Source organism: Ursus americanus, chromosome 21, assembly GCF_024610735.1.
Source record: "Ursus americanus isolate L20-20 chromosome 21, mUrsAme1.1.p, whole genome shotgun sequence".
NCBI classification, from domain to species: domain Eukaryota; kingdom Metazoa; phylum Chordata; class Mammalia; order Carnivora; family Ursidae; genus Ursus; species Ursus americanus.
This window is the reverse complement of record NC_142147.1, coordinates 14,439,299-14,461,755: the sequence shown is the minus strand read 5'-3', so window position 1 is coordinate 14,461,755 and position 22,457 is coordinate 14,439,299. Positions and strand designations below refer to the sequence as shown.

Sequence of the window (22,457 nt, the reverse complement as noted above, 5' to 3'; positions counted from 1 at the left end):
TCCTTTGCTTCTAGAAGTTCCATATGTTCTTCCCCCAGATCTCTCTCCCCATCCCTGCTTGTTTTATATGCTCACCTTTGTGACATCATCCTGTCTTTATTAAAACATGTCCCACGTGGCTGCTGTGTTCTGTCCCCAGGGGTCCACCTGTGGTGTTCCTTTTCTCTGCAGGCACTTGCCTTCCTGTGACTTGGTAAGTTTTGTATGTGAGCTGATCAGCCGCTCTTACTCTGCGGGGGTCCTCCTGGTCTACCTGGGGGAAGCTTTGCTCCGCATTGAGTTTGCTTCTGCTCCTGCTAAGAGCAGAGGGCTCCCGAACCCAGGACTGCCTCACCACCCCCCCTTGAGAGTTTTTCCTTACAACTGACACAAGCTCCCATCTTCCCCATCCCTAGATCCCAAAGGTCACTATCACCGTGAGGCCAAAGCTCCAGAGGACGCTGGCCTTGGGACTCCCCGGGCAAGCAGCCCTTCGGGCCAGCTCGCTGACTCTCTCCCGCCAACTCCAGCACCTCTGGGTTCACCCTCCAACTCCCTCTGCTGGAACCCGAGCCCCCGGGGACCCCTGTATTCCCTCTCCCTCCTTAATCTCTCTTCATAGCATGAGTCACCACTAATGATATATTGATTTGTTAAATGGCTTCTTGGATAACCACCCCCCCCCCGTGTGGTAGCTTGCTCGTTTACCTGTGCAGAGTCTGGAAGGAGAAGTGCCCCCACAATTACATGACGCATCAGTAAATGAAAGAGGCAGTACCCGCCCCCCACATGCTCTCAGTCTGGCAGCTGAGACAAAGCGGGAGACAGAGAAAGAACTAGAGACATGGGGAGCAGGCGGAGAGAAGACCCCACCCCCGATGCTGGAGGTCAGGGGCAGCTCCCTAGTCCAGACACGAGGAGGTCAGGGGAGCGTACAAAGCAGAGATCTTAAGTTGTGTTGTCATCTTGCCACAAACGAAAGGCCTGAGGGACAGTGTTCCAGGCAAAGAGAACAGCTTGTGCCAAGGCCTGGAGGAGAGAAAGAACCTGCTGGAGGAAAGGAGTTCAGTGTGGCAGCTGTGAGGAGGATGAGGAAGGAGCAGCGGCCGATGGGCTGGAGCAGAGGGCACAGGCCGGACCCCCAGGGCCTTTCGATCTCCTGTGGGGAGTGTGGCAATGAGGAGGGACAGAGCGTGGAAGGGTGTGATCAGACTGCAGCGTGGAAATTCCCTCTGGCTTCTGAGTGAAGTGGGGGGGCTGGGGATGGGGACGCGGGGGGGCTGGGGATGGGGACGCGGGGAGGCCGGTGAGGAGGCTCTGCAGGAATGGAGGCTGGGCCAGGGTTGATCCCAGGGGAGGGGCGCAGCATAAGGCAGACCCCTCGAGCACCCTCTTGGCGACCTTGGCTGGAAAGGGGAGCACTGGGGAGGAGCCTGGCTCCGAGTCGGCCTGAATGTGAGGGCTTGTTCCACGGACAGAGGGACTCCCCAGTCAGCACATATGGGGTTCATTTGAAGTGTAAGGAGTACACACCCTGAACGACCAAGCCGATGCTCCTTCATTACAGGGATGTCACGGGTGCCTGGCTGGCTCAGTTGGTTGAGCGTCTGGCTTCGGCTGGGGTTGTGATCTCAGGGTTCCCAGATTGAGCCCCACATCGAGCCGCAACAGGCTCTGCACTCAGCGAGAAGTCTGCTTATCCCTCTCCCTTTCCCTCTGTCCCACCTCCGCCCCAGCTCATGCTCTGTCTCTCTCTCTAAAATAAATAAAATCTTTAAAAAAAAAATAATAGGGCTGCCAGACAGCAAAAGAAAGGGTTAGAAAAGGGGCACCTCGGTGGCTCAGTAGGTTAAGCATCTGCCTTGAGCTCAGGTCATGATCCTGGGGTCCTGGGATTGAGCCCCTCCTCCTATCGAGCTCCCTGCTCAGCAGGGATCCTGCTTCTCCCCCTTCTCCCTCTGCCCCTCCGCCCCCACTCATGTATGTGCTCGCTCTCTCTCTAATAAATAAATTAAATCTTAAAAAAAAAAAAGAAAGGGGAAAAAAGGCAAGTATAGGATGCCCAGCTAAATTTGAATTTCAGATAAACAATGAATAATTTTTTAGTATATGTCTCCCAGATTTAGGATTCTGTATTTTAACTGGCAACCCTGCTTTCAAACCCCATCCCATCACGTGCACACACGGCCTTTCTGATATCGCAGCAGCAAACAACCCAGAAACCTCTAGTACACGGCCCCTCTGGCGTCCATTTGTCCTCCTACCCAATCCATCTTCCCCCTGGTCTGGAAGCCCCCCAAGAGCTGGGTCCAGTGCTCAGTGCCAGCAGGTGGGGCATTTCTAGGAAGTGATCCCTGCCCAGAGCCCGGACCCCCATGGTGCTCAGGGCCACAAGCCTGGGCCTGTTTCCCGCAATCACCAGAATCATCCCTTGTTACTGTGGCCACATCCTCCTTTGGGTGGCCCCAGGCTTGGTAGGGTCTAAGAGGCTGGGCCTGAACCAATGGGGTGGGACAAGACACAGACCGGCCCAGCTGAGTCACCACGTCCTGGAGCTGCTCAAGACAGGGGCTGGGACTTCCCATGATCCCTCTGTACCCTCCTCATGTGGGAGCCCACCCCAAGGCCCAAGGAGTCTGGTACCACTCAGGACGGGGCTCAACTAGGGGGCACAGTGGGGCTGGGATGGGGACTCCTATCACCCTGATAAAGGTGGGGGGGACACTCTGTCTGGAGTCAGAGCAGAGACCACTCTAGGGAAAGTGGGAGAGGAGGTGACAGAGCGGAGGGACAGCAGGCTGTGCCTAGCAAGGAGCTGGGCCTGTTGGGTTGAGCTGACCCAGGCCTGGAGCTTAGATGGCTTGCCCTTTCAGCCGACTCTGTTCATAATGATAGCAAAAATACTAATGATAACAGTATTTATTGAACACTTACTATCTCCTAAGCCTCTTATATGGATTCTTTTTTTTTCATCTTCAAAATAGGCACCACTCCTGTCCCTACGTTACAGATGGGGAAACTGAGGCACAGAGAACTTGAGTGGCCTGTGCACAGCCACAGCTAGCAAGTGGCAGGGCCATTTGAACCCAGGCAGACTGGCTCCAGAGCCTACAGCTCTCACCAGCTGGCCAAGGGCTGTTTGCATCAAAAAATGAACAGAGAGCAGAGGATCCCCGCCGGGAGAAAAGGGATCCAGCTCCAGCACCCTCACCATGCCATCTGAAGTCCTTATTACCTGTCTGGTGTCTTGGAGCAGGGCCCTGAGAGCCTCCCCCAGCCCACCCGCTCTAGTGCCAGAGGTGAGCAAGACCCCAAGAGCCAGAACCAGCAGCTGCGTCGGGAAAAGAGAAATGGCTGTGTGAACAGTGCGAGAATCCTTTCTTCGGTCACTCGGAGGGAGAAGTCCTGGAAGCAGGGCCCCTCCATCTGGTGTGATGTCCAGAGACAGGTGACAATTTTTCCAGACGGGAGTTGGGAGCCACTGGCTTCCGAGCACAGGCCACCAGCGCCCCCTGGTGTGCAGCCTGGGAACGCAGCCGGCTTCAGAAGCCCTCTCCCTCCTGGTCTGACAGGGAGGTCAAGGGCAATGGTGATTCTCTACAACTGTAGCCTGAGCTTGGGTTTAGGCTCCATACCCCCACGCCTACCAGCGGCAATTCAAACCTCCCCAGTTATCAAATGGCCTGGTCACAGGTCCAGCTGGCTCAGGTGCAGGGGAAAGAGACTCCGCCCTCCTGTCCCGGGGAAGCCAGGGGAAGCGAAGCAACGCCCTGCCCTCTGGGCCTGGGGAAGCCGCGGAGGTCGAAAAGCCTCCCTGGAGGCCGCAGTGGCCTCTGGTGTCCAGCAGCTGGCCAGCAGCCTTCTCTGGGGGAGGCGGGAGTCCCAGGCCGAAGGCAGCCGGAGAAGCCGGGGCTGCTGGACGAGGAGGCCCAGACTACTGCGTAGTCTGGGTGGAGCTGAACGCCTCCATTTCTGCCTCCACCTCTGCCTCGGAGCGGCACCTGTGGGAGCAGAACCACAGGAAGAGGAAGAAACCTGCAGGCAGAAAACGGGTCAGTGGGAGACCGGAAGGAGCCACGTCGGGCCTCACCCAGAGCCCAGGGACTTCCGCAGTGGGGCTGAGCTGGGCTTCCCTGAAGCCCAGGAGTAATTCTCAGAGCCCCTCACTGCTGCAGGCCAGGAGGGGCAGAGCATAAAGCTGGACGACCAGTGGTCGGTAGGCCAGAGGGTGCCTTTGTGCAAATTAGGAGGACATGCCCCTTCCTATGGACGGAAGGAACCCCAAACCAGCTTGGTGGGGAGGAGGGTGCTCGACTTCAGCCCCTGGCTCGCCCACTTGACCTGAAGTCTTGACTAGTCAGCATCTTACCGGCCACAAACCCCTACCCCCCGGGGCTTCCTGCATAGCTCCCACGGGCCCTACCGTACAGCGAGCTGAAGGTGGTGAAGAGGAAGAGCTGGGGCAGCAGAAAGACGTCAAAGGAGAAGAAAGCCAAGATCCAGGTGGTGCCCAGCAGCACGGTGAGGCCCAGCACGGTGACGCTGTCCCGGCAGGCCCGCGTGCTCGGCACCTTGTCCCGGGCCCGCAGCCGGTGCAGGACCCGCAGCGCCCAGACCAGCACCACCAGGTTGAAAAGACACGTGAGGCCACTGTAGCCCATGACCAAGATGCTGTGCACCCAGGGGTTCCGCACCCAGCACCTGCAGGGGAGGGGTGAAGTGCCAGGGTCAGCGTGGCTCCCCGGGCCGGGGAGAGAGGGGTGGGTAGGGTGACCCCAGTCTCTGGGCCTCTGGATGGGCTCCTGAACCTGGTCCCGTCTCCCAGCCCAGACCGGTTGTTTCTTATCTGACAACATGCGTGGTGAAGTTCTGAGCCCGGCTTTCCAGCCAGGCTACCGCATTAGGGCCCACCTGCCGCCTTGCTTGGCCCCCCGGGCCTGAAGCCCCCATGTTCTCCTTTCCAGCCACACGGGGCTCTCTCATGCCTTTACCCACCTGAAAACTCTTCCTCTCCTCCCAGGACCCCTCCCCACCTAGACAGGGCCCACATGCCGTGCTCTGAGCAGTGAGCAGCTGTGGCACCTCGGGGGGCTCGGAGGAGGAGCACCCCCCACGTGCACACTGAGGAGGAGAGTGAGCAGTAGGAAGATGCCACCAAGGGCCGAGGAAAGAGCTGAGGCCTGGCAGTAGCCCAGCCCTGCTCCTAGACCCTCCCTGAGGTCTTCATGCCCTTTGTGTCCCCAAGACACCTGCGAGACAGGCGGTGCCTTTTACCCCGCCAGACACCGTGTCATTTGCTTTCTGTGGATGAGCCCATTCTCTGCTCATGAGGACCCTACGAGGCAGGTGCACAGTCATCCCCGCCCTGCAGGGGGGAAACTGAGGCTGGGGTTTAGGAGCACACGCTAGTCAGAGGCAAAGGTGGCACTTGAAGCCCTGCGTTCCGAGCCCGAGCCTGTGCCCCTGTCCCAGCGCCCTGCCCAGGCCCCCGCCATGGGCTCCTGCCGTGGCAGCCATAAGGCACCTTGAACATTATTTTGTGGATTTATGCAAGGGGCGGAGAGTGTTCATGGATCATTCCTTCTCACTGGCACGGAACCGTCCGGCGGGGGAGGCTCCCTGGCAACTGCGCAACCACTCTGCTACGGCTGGAGCGCCCTTCAAGGGTTCCGTTACTGCTGTCTGTGTTCGGGAGCACGAATGGACATAGTAAGGGATTTTTAATAACTAGCTTTATTTTTTTAATAACTGTCACGGAACCCAGGGGGAGAGGGAGAGGGAGAAGGGAAGGGGACTCGGAGAAGTGGGTTCTTGGAGTGGGGTACACTGTGACAGCCCAGCAACGCTGTGCCTCCTGCCCCCGCCCAGCCCTCCAGCCCCCAGCACGTACTATATAAAAACTGCATGGTTATCGTGTCCTAAGTCACACCTCCTCTGAGAAAGCAGCCCGACCCTCGCAGTGAGAGGAGCGAACCCCAACCCGCCTGGCTTCCTAGCCTTGGAGGCCCGTGAGCAGGGACCAGAGTTCTTGCTGGGGCTCCCTAGAGGTAGCCAGCCTAGAACAAGAGCCTGCCTCCACAGAAGGCCTTGGGGATCCAGCAGAAAGGGTGTGACAAAGACCCCTGGAAACCACCCCCTCTCAGAGCCATGGCCCCCTCCTTGCCCCACAGCCAGTGCCCTGCCTACGGGACACCCCGTTCAGAGCCCCTGGGCCCTTCGGCCCGGGCCAGGGAGCCAGCCACAGCCCTGAGGGCACTCACATGGATGTGTTCTGGAAGCCCGTGCCATTTTCCTGGCTGTCGGCGAGTGGAATTACGTAGGGTCCATACACTGAGTTCTTGGCAACAAGAACAGACAGCACCAGGAGGGCCGGGACCCCTGAGAGGGGAGACAGAGGCTCAGCACCTGTCAGGTGACCCCGAGAAGGGCTGGTCATGGGTCCCTGGGGCTGCTAAAATGGAATTCCACTGAGCAAGCGGGGAGGGGAAGGGACAGTTCGGAGCCCCAGCCCCGCTCCGCCACACGCTCCAGCGTCAGAGCACGTAGCCTGGAGGTCTTAGAGGAGGCTGCTCTCCAAGACGGTGTTAGTGAGGGCTCTAGGGTGGGATGGTAGTGGCAGTGGTGGTGGGGAGATGGAGCTAATGCGACAGAGGGCTGGGGGAACGCGTGAGGAGACCGAGACAATAAAGAGGGGCTAGGATAAGGACAGAGGTGCCAATGATGGTGCCAGAGATAGCGGTGAAGATGAGGATGAGGATGGTGGTGATGATGGAGGTGGTGAAGGTGATGGTGGGGTCAGAGATCGAAGTGGTAGTGGTGGCACTGATGGTGGCCTTGGAGGTAGACATGGTGGGGATGGTGGCAGAGGTGATGGTTATGGCGGAGGCGATAGTGGTGCTGGAGGTGGTAGTGATGGTGGAAGTGTTGGAAGTGACGGCGATGGAGGAGCTGGGGGTGGAGGAGACGGAGGTGTTGAAGGTGATGGTGATGGGGGGGTTGGAGGTGGAGGGGATGGGGGGTTGGAGGTGGAGGAGATGGGGGGGTTGGAGGTGATGGCGATGGGGGGCTTGGAGGTGGAGGGACAGAGGTGTTGGAGGTGATGGTTATGGGGGTGTTGGAGGTGGAGGGGACAGAGATGTTGGAGGTGATGGTGATGGGGGCTTGGAGGTGGAGGGACAGAGGTGTTGGAGGTGACGGTGATGGGGGCTTGGAGGTGGACGGGATGGGGGGTTGGAGGTGGGTGATGGCGATGGGGGGGTTGGAGGTAGAGGGGATGGAAGTGTTGGAGGTGATGGGGGGGTTGGAGGTGGAGGAGATGGGGGGTTGGAGGTGGAGGAGATGGGGGTGTTGGAGGTGACAGCAATGGGGGCTTGGAGGCGGAGGGGACAGAGATGTTGGAGGTCGAATCGATGACAAGAACAGCAGAGTAGAAAGAAGGGGCGAGCGTTGACAGGGATGATGAGCCGTGCTCGTGGTGCGGTCGCTATGATGAGGAAGGGGAGCAGAGAAGGGCGGCAGGGGGCAGACACCCTGTCTGGCGGGAGGCCTCAGGGACCGAGGGGGAGGGGGCTCTGCTCACCCCAGCCCACAGCACAGAGCTTGAGCAGGTATCGGCGGACGTAGATGTTGTAGACGTGCCCTAGGAGCAGGTAGAGGTTGAAGCCTTCGATGGCCATCCAGGTGAAGCAGCTGAGCAGGGCGAAGTGCAGGACGGCAGCCAGCGCCGCGCACGCCGACTCGGACGCGGGGGCCACGGCCAGCACCGGACTCAGCAGGAAGGCGACGTTCAGGAGCAGCACGGAGGCGTGCAGGTTCACGTGGATGCGTGTTAAGGAGTCACCCTGCTTCCTGCGGGTGGAAGCACGCCCTTCCGTGGCCTGGGGACGTCACCCAGGCAGTGCCAACCCCTGGGCTCGTGGACACACGACGGAGGTTGAGGGAGGCAAGGACCAAACGGCAGCCACGCGGCAAGGCCGGTCTCCTGCCTCCCAGCCTCCGTTCCCTGGAGAAGCCCACCCCACCCCGGGGGATCAATTCGATGAGAAGGAGGGGTGCTGAGCAGCGGCGGGTGGGCAGGCCCGGCATGGGGGCAGGGGAGTACCTGGCTTGGAAGTGCAGCAGGACAGTGAGAAGCGAGGCCACGATGGAGACGCTGCAGCCCACCAGGGTGATGTATGTGAGAGGCTTCAGCAGCTCTGGGGGGACCTGGGCTGGGGACAGTTGCTGAAGGAAGGAACAGGGAATGGGGGACAGAAGCGTGGAAATGCCCTCCCCACAGTGACAGTGACCTGCTAAGACCTCAGCTCCAAACTGCCCTGTCTCACCACAAACCTCACCGCAGTCCTGGCTTGAAAACAAAGCCCTGGCAGACGCGGTGGCTTTTGACCCCCTCAACTCCCATCTCCTCTTTCTCTATGAGAACCTCACCTCCCTGTCTATGCACATGGGTGGTCCCACTGCCTGTGGACAGGTGCACAAGGCCTGACTTACCAGACCCCTCCCTCCTCCTGCCCAGTGACTTGGTTGAGCGATGGGAATGTGACACACTCTAAGGCGGTGGGATTCAATCCCGAGGCTAGCTGGCAGAATCGGGTAAGACAAGCTCTCATTCTACTGGTCTAAATCTGCTAGCAGCCATATTATGATCCTGTGGGGAAATCCCGTCCGAAGGCTAGGCCAGCACAGAGGAAGCACAGTTGGGAGAGAGAGATAAAGCCCTGCTTGGTGATACAGAGCGTCTAGATCAAGCCATGCCTGAAGCCTAACACAGCTTCTTCAGCAACATGAGTTCATAAGTTTCTCTTTTTTCCTCCTTAAGCCCATTTGAGTTGGGTTTTCTGTCCCCTACACCAGCCTTTGCCTTGCCCCTTTTGCTTAGACACAGGGCCCTTTACAGCTTTGAGCCCCTCACCCGGACTGGATGCACACTTACCATGAGAACAGCAAAATAGCTGAGATGGTTGCAACGGCAGAGCACCTCGGAATGTGAGGGCTTCTCTGTGCGACAGCCCTCGGGGCTCCAGACCCCCCAGTAATGTTTGCTGGCTCCTTCCTTCCAGAAGACACAGGTCACCGTGTAGCCTTCCTAAGGGGAGAGGCTGGAGTTGGGTGCATCCAAGGGGTGTGGGGGAGGGCCGTGGGTCAGAGTCTGGAAACTGTAGGGGCTGAAGTTGATTTAATTGCACCCTAGTCAACATTTTACCGGGCACTGGCTGGGCTTTGGCATCAGACAGACCCAGATTCCAGCCTCACCTCTACTCTGGACTCTCAGAGTGACCTGGGCAAGTTGTCGAGCTTCTCTGAGCCTCAGTTTATTCATCTGCAAAATGGGGTCATCTGTACCCCAGTCTCAAGGATGGTATTAAATCACAGGCAATGAGGAATCTTGAGGGCCCAGCTCTGGCTGGATAGGAGGTGCTCTATAATCACCTGTCCCCTTTCCCCTCCTCCCCATGGGGAACAACAATGGTGCAGACCCATGCCCGGTGTGGGGGAGAGACTCACCCACAGACAGCCCTGATGTCAAGCCATGTGGATGGAGAGGTGGGGGGAAAGACACAGGCAGTGCCATGGGAAACCACTGAGGAAAGAACCTTTGCAGGGCCAAGGCTTCAGAACAAAGAAAGGAAAGGATGATGGAGAAATTGAGAGTTCAGCACAGTCCTAAAGAGGCCGATGGGAAGTCAGGGTAGAACGTAGAGGCTCTGTGCTTTTCAGGAATGCCAGGGCCAGAGAGCGGAGGCATCAGAGCTTATGCCCACCCAGCAGCCCTTCTCCCTTCCTCCAAGATCAGCTTCTGCACTTCTCTGGAGGACCCACGCCTCCCTCTATGGCAGGTCAGATGAATCCAGCCCAGTCCCTGAGCCATGTGACCCGGGCCTGGCCAATCCACACATTCTATCGACCTGGTTCAGAGATGGACACGTGACCCGGCGGGATCTTTAGGACTCTGTTCTGGGAGCCTGGTTTGCACTGATGAGGAAGAGCCTGCTGGGAAGAGGGGATGGAGGTCCAGCCCTTTAGCTGCCATCTTGCCAGAGTAGAGAGCCAAGGCAGGAAACCATTGCCGAGAGATGGAAAGAGGCTGAGCCAGGATGGCATTATATCAGCCCCTGGATCCAGCCAGGCCTGAAGCTAGGCAGCTCTGGACCTTTCATTTACACGACCCAGTCAATTCCCTTTCGTGCTTAAGCTGGCTTGACTTGGCTTTGTATCACTCGCAACTCAAAGGGTCCTGCCTAGGAGGCCCCTGGGTGCCTCTGTTGGTTATTCTTGATCTCAACTCAGGTCTTTGATCTCAGGGTCCTGAGCTCAAGCCCCACATTGGGCTCCATGCTGGGTGTGGCACCTACTTAAAAAGAAAAAAAAAATCGTGCCTACTGCAGTAAGTAAAAGCTTCTCTCTGATTTCTTTGACAGGAATTTTCAAACTGTGATAGATTTGAAATCGTTTGTTTTCAAAATGCTTCCACAGAGTTGGGTTTAGTCAAGCCAAAATTCAACAGGAGAGCCACAAGGAGGCAGGGGTGAGGTGGAAATTGGGGCACCCCCCAAAGGTACCAGGCTTTGGTTGTGCCGGAAGCTGATGTTGACCGACTCCTTGAGGTTGCTCACGTGTCCGGAACCCAGCTGGGCACCCAGGACGTAGTTATTGAGTAGAGATGAGTTGGTATTCTGGAAGGACAGCAGAAGAAGGGCTGATTGCAGGGGACGCAGGGAGACCCCGGCTGAGGGCTGAGAGCCCCCCTTCACCAGCCCCTTCCCCCGGAGAAGAGCAAGCTGTGTGCCTGTCACGTGTCCAGCGTGGGCGAGCCTCTCAGCCTTCACATACGCTGTCCCCCCACCCAGAAAGCTGTCCTCTCACCACCCCACCCCTCCCACCCCCCACCCCCGCATGTGCTGCGAGCGTCCCAGCCTCCATCTGAACTAACCACTGTCCTAACTCCGTTTCAAAGCCAAGGTGAAAAGGCCCTTTTGTCTATCTCCCACCTAGGGACAGTCACACACAGAAGTTACTTATACGTTGGCCTCCCCACCGTTCTCCTCATACCGAGGCCCAGAAGGGGCAATGGCCGGGTGCACGATGGGCTCGTCCCAGCCGGTGCCGGTCCCTGCCGCGAGGCCCGTTGATGGCATGGATGCCCACAGTGCCCCCAGGAAGGGGCCGGCGCCCACCCTGCTAGGCCCACCAAGGCCCTGACCTGGAAGAAGTAGTCGGTGAGAAAGTAGGTACAGATGAGACGCAGCTCCCTGGGGCTGTTCCTGCAGGCGTCCTGGGTCAGCTGAGCCGGGAACTGCATGGCGTGTGAGACCCAGGCCTGCGGAGGGGGCACGGATAGGCTGAGCCTGGTGTCCATGGCCTCCAGAGCCGGCCCCACGCTTTCACTGCTCCCCACTCCTGGTGAAGCCTTCCCAGCCTTACCCCAGGCGTTCAGCCCTCCGAGCCTCCACGTCCAGAGCTCTCCTCCCAAACTTGCCGAGATCCCAGGCCCTCCCTCCAGGCTTCTCCCTGCCTTGAATGACCCCACCCAGCTGGGGCCCCTGGGGAGGGAGCTTCTGGGCCTTCAGCGCCCAGCATTCAGCAGGAATCACACCAGGGTCTTCCAAGGACCCTGGATTCCCTGGCCTCTCCCACTGCTGCCTCCTCCCACAGACCTGCAAAAGCAGGAAGAGGACGCTGCCCTTGAGGGGCCACAGGGCACCCCCTTTTCCAGCATTCACATGAGGAACATCAGCCCCATTTTACAGAGGGGGCAACTCGCAGGTATGAGGGCAGACCAGATGAGTGTGCGTGGGGGGAGGGGAGTCCAGACCTTAAGCCCTTGGAGGATTTCTGGGGTAGAGGCACTGGCTGCCCCGCATCCCCGGCCACCGCTGACCTGGGGGTCCCGCTCCACGGAGGCGCTGCTCAGTGAGAGGCCGGGGAAGCTGCAGCCCAGCTTGAAGACCAGTGACTGGATGGTGGGCGTCTGCAAGGTCAGGTTGCTGCCCCCGAAGCTGGCGTTCAACAGGCTACGTTCCAGGCCCCGGATGAGGCTGAGGGCGAGAGAGCTGACCAGGGTCCACGGTGGGCTTGGGGGTGGGAGGGGCCCCAGGCGGCCTAGAAGGGCGGGGCCTCCCCCAACTGCGTCGGCCTCTCCCATCCCCGGACCTTCGCACACACAGCGTCCCCGGCGCGCTCTTACCTCCACCCCACTCATCCACGTCTCCTGATTACCTCTCTTTCTGGTCCGGCTCTGTTGACTCCTCCTTCCGGAACCCTTTTCTGGCTTTTCCCTGCCGGCTGAGTGAAATGCCCCATAGTCCCTGTGCTTCCCTGGCCACTCATCAGCACTATCCCCTCACCCGCAGCTGCGAGGCCATTAGATCACAGACCCTGGAGAGCCCGATCCGAGTCTTGGAGCTCCTTCCCGGAAAAATGCAGAGACCCAGGATTCTGCACAGGTTTCATGGCATCCATAGTTAAAGGCCCTCAGCCAGAGAGCAGACTTGAGGAGGGCGGACATGTTTACCCTGTACCTCCAGAGCCTATGCCAGGCACACAGTAGGTACTCGATAAATGCATGTTCAATAAATGGATTAATGGTCCATACTGGACAACCCCGGAGCACTGATTCAAGGCGCGAGCTGGGGGTGGGAGGCACAGCTGGCTCTGGGCAGGCAGGAGGGCCTCCTGACTCACTGAGCAGAAGTCGAGTTGCGGCTCCTGGCCATTCTCTCCAGCTTCTCCATCCAGAGCAGGGGGTCTTGGGATGTCTCTGCGGGGAGCAAGTCAGACCTCCATTTTGGCTTCTGTCCCTGGGCCTTCCACCCCAGCCTCAGGCTTGCTGCTGCCCCGGGGGGGGGGGGGGTGCAGTGCCCCCTTTCAAGCTCCCCTGGCTCAGGGCATCCCCCTTTCATGTCACAGCCAGAGGCCCGGCTAGGGCTGCCCCCCAGCTCAGCAGTACCCTCTTACCCATTGTCTCACTCTGAGAAGTCATGAAGCACAGGCAGAGGAGAAAGGCCCCCCAGCAATCCATGTCCTGTCTTCCGAGAACCGGCTTCCCTAGAAAAGATGCATGCCATTGTCATCGTGGTAAGAGAGAGACCTCCAGGTGTCTGGCATGTCCCAGGGGTAAGACATCTAGTATCTTAACTGAGCCTCATTACTCCTGTATTTCACAGATGGGGAAACTGAGGTTCAGAGCACAAGTGGTCTTGCTCTGCTTGAAGCCCCCTGAGCCAGGTCTCTATGACTCCAGAACCCCTGACCATTTGTTGAGAAATGCCTGCCATTAGCAGCTCTTCCTGAGTCACCCCCGTCCCCAAAAATGGCCTCTCTGGGGGCTTCATCGGGGCCCTGACTTCACCCAGAGGGGAAGCTGCTTGGGAGCAAGCAGCATGGAACCCTGTCCAGCTCTGTCATTGGTCCACCATGTGACTTTGGGCAAGGGTCTGTCCTTCCTAGTCTTCATTTTCCGTGGTTTTAAATTTTTTTAAAGATTTTATTTATGTATCTGAGAGAGAGAGAGAGCACAAGCAGGGGACGCGGCAGAGGGAGAAGCAGTCTCCCCACTGAGCGGGGAGCCCAACGTGGGGCTTGATCCCAGCACCCCGGGATCATGACCTGAGCCAAAGGCAGATGCTTAACCAACTGAGCCACCCAGGCGCCTCTTCTGTGGTTTTAAAATAAACTAAGAAACTTCTGCTTAAATGCAGCAAATTTATGTCAACCCCCCCCCCAAACCCCACTAAAATGAGAGTGACTGAGTAAAATGAGCACAGAGCCACAAGGACAGAGCAAGGGGAAAGAAGACAACAGCAGGCGAGAAAGGTTAGCAAAAGTCTGGAGATTCCAAAGCAGGGCGTCACACGTCTAGCAGACAATAAACAGCTGAGCCTGAGGGCTTGCAGTGGGGAGAAGTGAGGAGTGAGGGGAGGGGGAGGGAAGGGGAGAGGGAGAAGACTCACAACCCTGGGAACACTTGAGAGCTAGAGGCATCGAGAACCTCTGAAAGCAGGGATGAGGGGTGAAGCCAAAAAATGGGGGATAGATGCTTGTGAGTCCTTTTTTTTTTTTTTTTTTTTAAGAGAGAGAGAGCGCGCGAGCATGTGCGAGCTGGGAGCAGGGGGCAGAGAGGCAGAGGGAGAGAATCCCAAGCAGTCTCCACACTCAAAAAGAGTCCCACACAGGACTCGATCTCACGACCCTGAGATCATGACCTGAGCCAAAATCAAGAGTCCGCGCGATGTTTCACCACCCAGGGCCACCCAGGTGCCCCCGTTGTGAGTCTTTAAAATGACCAGCTGGGGCCCCAGATCTCCTCAGTCACCTGGGGTGTCCAGGACCACTGTCACAACCCTACCACCCTCAACCCCACCCCAATATAAAGTTCATTGCCTGGAGACAGTGCATGGCAGATAATCTGAAGGGAAGGATGGGATGTCATTCAGGTATAGAAAAATTAAGCCATATCCCTTCCCCGCCTCCTCCCCCACTCAGCTTCTAGAAGCAGGGGAAAAGTCTTCTCTGAAGAACTGGCCATTCCAAGAAAAGTCTCCTATAGCTACGGATGTTTTGGTGTTCCTCAGGGAACTGGCCGGGACCAAACTTAGGACGCAGCTTTCCCAGTCATCAGCCCTGTCAAGCAGTTAAGCTTTAGTGCTGTGCTCTTAATGATGAATGGTCAACCAAGGACCACTAGGCGTTCTAAAGCATACACCCTCTCTCAGAAAGCTGCTGGGAGATGCGCTCCAAGAGAATGAGGGAGTAAATCATGAAAGACAACATAGGGTACAGGAAACCCCACCAGAGAAGAGGTGAAGCTGCTCCCCAGAAAATGCGGGAAACAACTCCCCCGGTTGTTGGTTGGACCCAGGGTGTATCCTGTCCAGGAGGCAGCAGGAGAAAAGAAGGTTCCAGGATGGAACAAATAAACTACAAACAAAAGGAGAAGGAGGGGACTATGCAGATGAATTGGGTGAAGTGTATACAAAATCTTTCTGTACTATTTTTTTTTTTTTGCAACCTCCTGTGAATTGATCATGGATTCAAAAGTAGAAGTTCAGTTCAGTACCGCGGATTGCCATTTCACTATCGAAATCAGGATGTAGATAGTGACACAGAAGAGGGGCTCAGTGTGTCACCGCCTGGGAAGAGCAAGCTGAACAGAACACACATTGTGTAATCACGTGCGTGGAAACGTCCGCGGATAGGCATGTTCGGGCCTAGGAGGGCATCCCGACGCATAGTCACCAAAATGTGAATAATGTTATGGGGAGGACGATTCCTTTCTTCTTTTGGTTTCCCGTAGAGTTCGAATTTTCTACAACAAACAGGTATTACCCTCACAATAGGAAAACAAGTCTTCCATGCTTAGAATTTTTATGCTGCAAATGACTAGCGTTATGGAAAACAGAGCGGTGGCGTGTTGTTTATGAGAAACAAAAAACGTGTTGCAAAGGAATGGAATCCAGTCCTTGTAAAAGTCACATTTCTTATGTACATAAGCTCTGAAAGACGCGGCGGTCAGTTCTGGGCGGTGAGGTTCGGGGCCTACTGTTTTGGGTGCCCAGATTTCCTAACGTTACCCCACACAGTATAGTTACGCATTTCTCGAGTTTTAGTCACTCTTCGGATAGTTGTTGCTGCTTTTTGGTTTTTAAGGTGGCTCCACACCCAGCCTGGAGCCCACCACAAGGCTTGAACTTGCGACCCTGAGACGGAGACCTGGGCTGGGGATCAAGACTCAGATGCTTGACCCGCTGAGCCCCCCAGGCGCCCCTGCTCTTCGGATAGTTCAGAAATTTGCATCTTTCAAATCCAAACAATGAATAGGTCCACAAAGGCATAAAATGCAAAGTATCCCTGTCTCCTGTGCCACCCAACCACTCCCTTCCCAGTCAGTCACCCCAGGTAACTTCTGCTATTCGTGTTTCGTGAATCTTCCCAAGTCCCCCCAGAATAGAAGCATATATGGTTCTCCTCAACTTTTATTTAAAAAAAAAAAAGGTAGCACGCTCCTACTGTTGCGCAGTTCGCTATTTTGGCTTGAAAACACATCTTGGGGAACTTTCTGTAGCAGTACCTAGAGTTTCCACTTTTCCTTTTCCAGCTGCATAGTCTACCGCTGGACGGATAGGCACTGACTAAATGGCAGGTGCTTCAGACAGCTGGCTGTGCGGGTTCCGGTCTTCAGTTCCTTCCCACAGCGCAGCTGTTCTGACAACATTTCCCACATGTGCCGGTTCACCGTCGGCCCATTTTTATTTTGAGTTCGACTCTTGCTTAGTCTTGAAACCCTTTACATAATAGGGAAATCAGCTCGTTGTCTATTATGTGAGTTGCAACTATGTTTCCTAGTTTATCATCTGCCTTTGAACATCACATATGGTCCTTTTGCCATGTAGAAGTCTTTCTCTATGTGTATCATTTTTGTGTAATCAGAATTACCAGTATTTTTCTCTTTTGGCTTCTGGATTTTCAGTCATAGCTAGAAGGGCCTTCCCCGCTCCAATTACAAAGGAATTCTCCTAAGTTTCTCCTAGGACTTTTGAGGTTTCATTGTTCACACTGGAACCCCTCGTCCATTTGCATCGATCCGGGAGTATGAGATGGGGATGCGATGTTTTTTTCCGGGTGGTCCCACCCATTTATCTTAACATTATTTATTAACATATGTGTTCACTTGAAAAGAGAATAGAAGGGCTCCTGAGTGGCTCAGTCAGTTAAGCATCTGACTCTTGGTTTCCGCTCAGTTCATGATCTCAGGGTTGTGGGATTGAGCCCTGGTCAGGCTACGTGCCCAGTGCAGAGTCTGCTTCAGGTTCTCTCTCTGCCCCTCCCCCACACCTCCCTCCCTCCCTCCCCCTCTCTCTCTTTCTCTCAAATAAATAAATCTTTTAAAAAGAGAGCGAATAAAGACTTCGGTTGGGGTCCTAGAGTGTTGGCTTCTTATCCCATTTGGGCCACTTGGTTATTTATTTGGCTGTTACCTTGGGCAATTCTCAGAACCTCAGAGAAGAGAGGAGGGAAAAGATTTGAGGAGAGAAAGGAAATGCTGAATGAAACAATTTGAAACATTTCAGATGAGAAGACTGAGGGCCCCATAGTGCAGACCAGATCTTGGGTCATCTTGTCCACCCCCTCGCTGTGCGAATGCGGAAACTGAGGTCCAGACCATAATGTGGATTTGACATCCAGGGTCTGGACCATAAGGCCTGGGCCCCAGACCCTTGACTACCCTGCTCTGTGTCTACAGAGGGAAGAGGGGCCTAACCCCACGACCAGCTGGAGAAATCAAGGCCGAAGGAGAAGTGACACCACCTCCAAGTACCCCCAAATAGCTGTGGTTTCCACTCCCTTTCCCAGGGGCAAACCACAATCCTCACTTCTGCTTGAGACTTCTAGCACCCCTCTCTGAGCCCTTCAGAGAGGCCACCGGGTGCGTTGCCACCCCACAAGCGCACCCCTCTCACCATCCACCCTGCAACTCATTACCTGGGGCTCCCTGGGAAACAGAACTCCCTTACCTGATGACCAAGTTGGTTCCAGTGGATCGTGGGGAAACTGGAAACCGCACGAGAGTTTGCCTGGGGTTACGGCAGGTCAAGCTGGGACTCAAACCCAGAGCTCCAGACTCCAAGTCAAGTGCTCTCCCCACGCCGTGTACTGCAGCCTCCTCACGATGGTTGGGTGGCTGAGTCGCTCTACGGATGAGTAAGACTCTACCTAGGCTGACAGAGAAATGGGGAAACATGCAGAGGGCCGACCAGAGCCTTTGAAAGATGCGTATTTGATAACCAGCTCCAGTATTCAGTGCCTGGGCCGTGGCATTAGGCAATAAGTCCACTTCTCCATGCTTCAGTGTTTCTCGTCCATAAAATGAGGCCAAGAAGACCTACTTCCCAGGGAGAGAGACTCAGAGACATTTCCACAAGCCTCGCTGCAAGCTTAGGGCTCTGACCCAAAGTCCCAGCCAGAGATGTATCTGAGCATAAGACTTGGGACCCCCTGCCTTCTTCCCCGGGACTGACCATGCACCTGCCCCCCGGCAGCCCCCCTATTTCCGAAAGCACCAGGCCTGTTGAGCCAGTCACACCCCTGTACGCGGCCCCTCTGCCCCTCCCAAGCTGCCACCCTGGCCAGCACAGGCTGAAGCTCCCGCCGCTCGCCTCGCCCTGGCCTGGGAGAGGAGCGAACCCGTGGTCTCTGCAGCAAAGCCCTGACAAGTACCATTCTTTGCCCCATTTTACAGGCAGGGAAAGGGAGGCCATGCCAAGGCCCAACACGGAGTCTGTGACCAAGCCAGCACCAGAGCCATTTCCCTGAGACATCCTGTCCCCAGGCTCCAGTCCAGGTCACTGTGAGAGGAATGCCACCTGCTCGCATTTGCCCACTACAGACTTCGTGCAGGCCCTCCCCCATGTCATCCAAGGTACAGGTCATCAGATGAACCCCATTTTACCGATGAGGAAACTGAAATCCAGAAAAGTCTTATAACTCGCCCTAGGCCGTGATGGGGAGTTAGGATTTGAACCCAGTGTCTAACCACTCCTTAATTTAAATTGCTCTTTAAAGAAATAGAGAGGAGCCTGGCTGGCTCAGTGAGTTAAACAACTGCCTTCAGCTCAGGTCATGATCCTGGGGTGCTGGGATGGAGTCCCATGGCAGGCTCCCTGCTCGGTGGGGAGTCTGCTTCTCCCTCTTCCTCTGCCCTTCCCCCCCACCCCACTCATGTTCTCTCTCTCTCAAATCACTAAATACAATCTTAAAAAAAATAGATAAATAGATAGATAAATAATAGATAAGTAGATAGATAGATAGTTGAGAGATAGATGATCGATCGATAGGTAGGTAGATAGATAGACTTTTACATTCCCAGAGATTTTGGAGTTGCCCCCAGAGAGGGAAGGGAATGAGGGTGGGTCCCCAGCTGGCTGCCCCCACGATGTCCCCAGTTCTGGGCCCACCAGGGCAGGAACACGCCCGGTGCCTGCGGGGGACCTGGCAGATGAAGACAGAGCGCTGGGGGAGCCGGGAATAGAGCCGCCCCGCGGGGCTGACCTGGAGAGCCGCTGCCGTCCGCTGCCACCGTTCTGTCTGCAGAAAGAAAGGGAAGTTCGATGTGTGTGCTGGGGCCGCCTCTGCACGGCTCAGCCCCGGCCCTCAGCCCTCCCCTGCTCTCTTCACCCAGCACCCGCGCCTGCTCGCCACACCACGCTCCCACTTCACTTCTTCTTTCCCGTCAGCGGCCTTTTTGCTTCCTCTGTGCTGGTAGCTGGTCTCAGGGCACCCCTTGCTCTCACCACGCCTTCCCCCATGCCTGCAGCACTTCCTGGGGGTGGCTGCACCTTGCAGAGGTGCTTGGTGTCAGTGGGGAGAGGGGGGAGGGCTGGCCCACGGGGCACCTGGCAAGGTTTCAAGGCCCACCTCCTCTCTGACCTCCTTAGCCTCAGTTTCCCCACCTTCAGAAAAAGGGAGACTGATCCCTGTTTGACCTGACAATCAATGAGACTGAGATAGCCACGACCTCGGGCAAGGGCCGGGTCTGACTGCCTGGCCTCAAATCCCAGGCCTGCCATTTACGGGCTGGGGACTTTGGGCAAGTGACTGAAACTCTCTGAACCTCAGTTTCCCCTCTAAAATGGAGATAAGACAGTACGACCTCAGGGTGTAGCACGGCGCTTATGAGAGGCAATGCTGCAAAGTCACCAGAAGCGTGTTTCGCAGCTGTGGAAAGGCCCCGCTGGGAACAGAGAGCTCAGAAGATGTGGCCAGACTGTGGCTGGACGGCCGGTCAGCCTGTCCTGCTCCGGCTACTTCCTCTGCAGCACCCCGAGGGGAAGGGGAGGTGTCTGTGTGTGCTGGTGGGGGGCAGGGTGCTCTCTCTTTCTCTCAGCCAAACTCCCTGGGAAAACTCCAACTCAGGAATGTACTTTGCTACCCCCGGGGTGAGATGGGGATGCAGCAAAGTGGGGGGGGGGAGCAGGCAGGTCCCAACAGGGTCTCTCTCCCCTCTCCCCCACCCCAAGGCCCTTCTGGGGCTGACCCAAGCGCACCCCCAGGTGGTAGCTCAGGCCTCTGTGGGAAGGGGGAAGAGAGCTGCGCCTCGGAGGACAGGGAGATTTGGGGGGAGCACAGGCCCACCACCGCTGAGGCAATGCCATGGCTATCCAGGGACACCTGTGCACCTGTGACCCGACCCCTCGCCTAAACTCCTGCTGGATGACTCGGGCAAGCCCTTGCCTTTCTCTGCACTTTGGTTTTCTGTCGCCATGACCCAGACCATGACCTCCAAGCCCTTCCTTCTGAGGTCTCCCAGCCACCTCTAGAGTTACGACACCAGCAGTCTTCCTCCTCATGCTGTTTGTGAACCCAGGCGGCTGCTTTCAGGGCTCAGGAGGAGGCCCCGCGCATCCCGAAGCCCCTCTATTTTCCACCCGGGATCTGTGCCAGCCTCGCTATGCCTTGCCTCTGGTGGAGTGCTGGTTTTGCCTCACCCTGCTCTCCAGACCCTGGAAATCACTGCCAAGACACTCCCCGGCTCGAAAGCCAGCAGTGGTTCCCTATCGCCTTCATTGCCTTCCTGGACCAGCCCCATCCAGCTTCTGCGTCCACCCAGCTCTGGAGGAGCTTGCCATTCCCACCCACCTCCCTGCTCTGTACCAGCTGGGACACACACATGTGCTGGGCAGGACCCCAGCCCTTCTCCATTCCTCGGGGGCTCGGGGGGCAGCTCCAGTCCTGCTTCACCAGAGAAGGCTGCTCTGTCTCCAACTCCCCTATGAAACATTCCAGATGCTTCAGCTTTAGAAACATGCCAGTCCCTCTGCAGCACCCCAGGCAGGGAGGAGGGCAGCAGGCCACCTATCACCCCCCACTCTGGGATAGCCACACTCCATCCCCAGTGACGTGTCTCTCCCCGAGGGGCTACTCACCCTGTGACCGGTGAGAGGACGGTAACGGGAACCCCCGATAAGTTGTGACAGAAACTGAGTCGCACCGTGAAAAACTCATTTACTTTTCAGTATTTTTCAGTCCTGGTTGCATCCAGAAGCCTCCACTGAGAGCTAAATTTTCTCTAACTGCTCTCTCCCACTACCCTGTGTCTTTATTTTTTTCATTCTTCAACCTTTTATTGGATGCAGACAACTAGAGATCTGATTTTTAATGATTTTTTATTGTAGAAAAATATACATAAAATTTACCATTTTAACCATTTTTTAAGTGTACAGTTCAATGGCCTACATTCACATTGCTATGCAGCCATTGCCACCATCCACCTCCAGAACTTTTCCACCTTCCCAGACGGAAACTCTGTCCCCATTAAGTAGCAACTTCCCTCCCCACCCCACCCCTCCCGACAGCCCCTGGCAGCCACCATTCCACTCCGTCTCTAAGAATTTGATCACTAGGAACCTTATAGAAGTGGAATCACCCAATATTTGTCCTTCTGTGACTGGCTTATTTCACTTCGCATGGATCAGCCTTTCCCTCCTTTTTAAGGCTGAATAATATTTCTTTGAATGTACAGCTAGACCAATTTCATTTATCCATTTATCCATTCACCTTTTGGCTCTTGTGAAAGGTGTACAATTATGTCCCTATTTAACAAAGAGCAAGTTGCTAGCTAGCTCTAACTGCCCTTGTTTGTTTACATGGCATTTATTTTTATGATTTTCTTCTATCTATGGCAACCAATGCCACTTTTCTACTTACCCTAAAATACCTGTACATCCTAAAACATGGAAACAATGCACAGGAAACATGCTAGGAGTTGATGGCAAAAAGTGCAGCAGGGGTACCAGACAGAACTGCTGGAATGTGGGAAATACCAACACAGTCCTCCATCGAAAACCCCACTGGGCTGAGCTGGGGAAGGAACCCCTTCCGAGGGCCGCCAGGAGGCTGACACCAGTGGGCTGTCTGGGCGTGTGGGTTCAGGAACAGTGGTGACAATGGTAACATTGAGTCAGATCTGGGCTCTCAGACCTTCTGGCTTTGTGACCCCGGGACTGTCACTTGACTTCTGATTCTCGCTTTTCTCACTGAAAGCTGGTGGGGTAGCTGAAAACTGAGATAATTCCTATGAACTGCCAAGCCTCTGGTCTGTACCATCTTGGTTCCATGACTGGTGGGATCTCCCCCTCCTGCTGCAAGGGACATTCCTAGAACTACTTTCTGTCTTAAGAGAAAGGGCCCAATTGTGACGTTCAATCTGGAGCTTAGGTTCACCGCTGACTCCCCAACCTTCTCCACCCTCCAGCTGCCTCCAGAAGCTCTGGGAAAGAACCAGGGACTCTTGGCCCATTGCTGTCCTTACCAGCCATGGGACTTTAGGTAAGTCTGAGCCAAAAGCCCCCCTGAGCCTTTCCTCAGCTTTAGAACGGGGAGTCCCCGTCCTGAGTCCTCAATATCTGCCTCTCACGGGCCCGAGATACACAGAAAGCAAAGACCTCCCTTGCAATACTCAGAGTAGTTCCCTCTCCTTCACCACA

At 56.0% G+C, this 22,457-nt stretch overlaps 1 protein-coding gene across 1 annotated transcript; it reads right to left on the bottom strand.

Moving 5' to 3' along the window:
• Nucleotides 1–3,780: 3,780 nt before the first annotated feature.
• On the bottom strand, nucleotides 3,781–19,089 carry ADGRG5 (adhesion G protein-coupled receptor G5). Its single transcript, XM_087870461.1, has 14 exons — nucleotides 19,024–19,089; nucleotides 17,490–17,693; nucleotides 12,934–13,023; nucleotides 12,661–12,736; nucleotides 12,196–12,261; nucleotides 11,858–12,029; nucleotides 11,180–11,296; nucleotides 10,539–10,652; nucleotides 8,912–9,064; nucleotides 8,081–8,202; nucleotides 7,559–7,827; nucleotides 6,240–6,357; nucleotides 4,403–4,680; nucleotides 3,781–4,014 (listed from the first exon to the last, which is right to left on the bottom strand). Exons 3-14 carry the CDS (start codon nucleotides 12,995–12,997, stop codon nucleotides 3,914–3,916), a joined length of 1,650 nt encoding a protein of 549 aa, XP_087726587.1. The 5' UTR covers nucleotides 12,998–13,023; nucleotides 17,490–17,693; nucleotides 19,024–19,089; the 3' UTR covers nucleotides 3,781–3,913.
• Between the last annotated feature and the right edge of the window lie 3,368 nt (nucleotides 19,090–22,457).

Coding starts and splice junctions, on each gene's coding strand:
- ADGRG5 (XM_087870461.1), bottom strand. CDS start 12,997: ATGGATTGCTGGGGGGCCTTTCTCCTCTGCCTGTGCTTCATGACTTCT. Junction 4,681..6,239: donor GGCTTCCAGAACACATCCAT/GTGAGTGCCCTC, acceptor CCTCCCCTGCAG/GTGCTGGGTGCGGAACCCCT. Junction 4,015..4,402: donor CACCTTCAGCTCGCTGTACG/GTAGGGCCCGTG, acceptor TTCTGCCTGCAG/GTTTCTTCCTCTTCCTGTGG.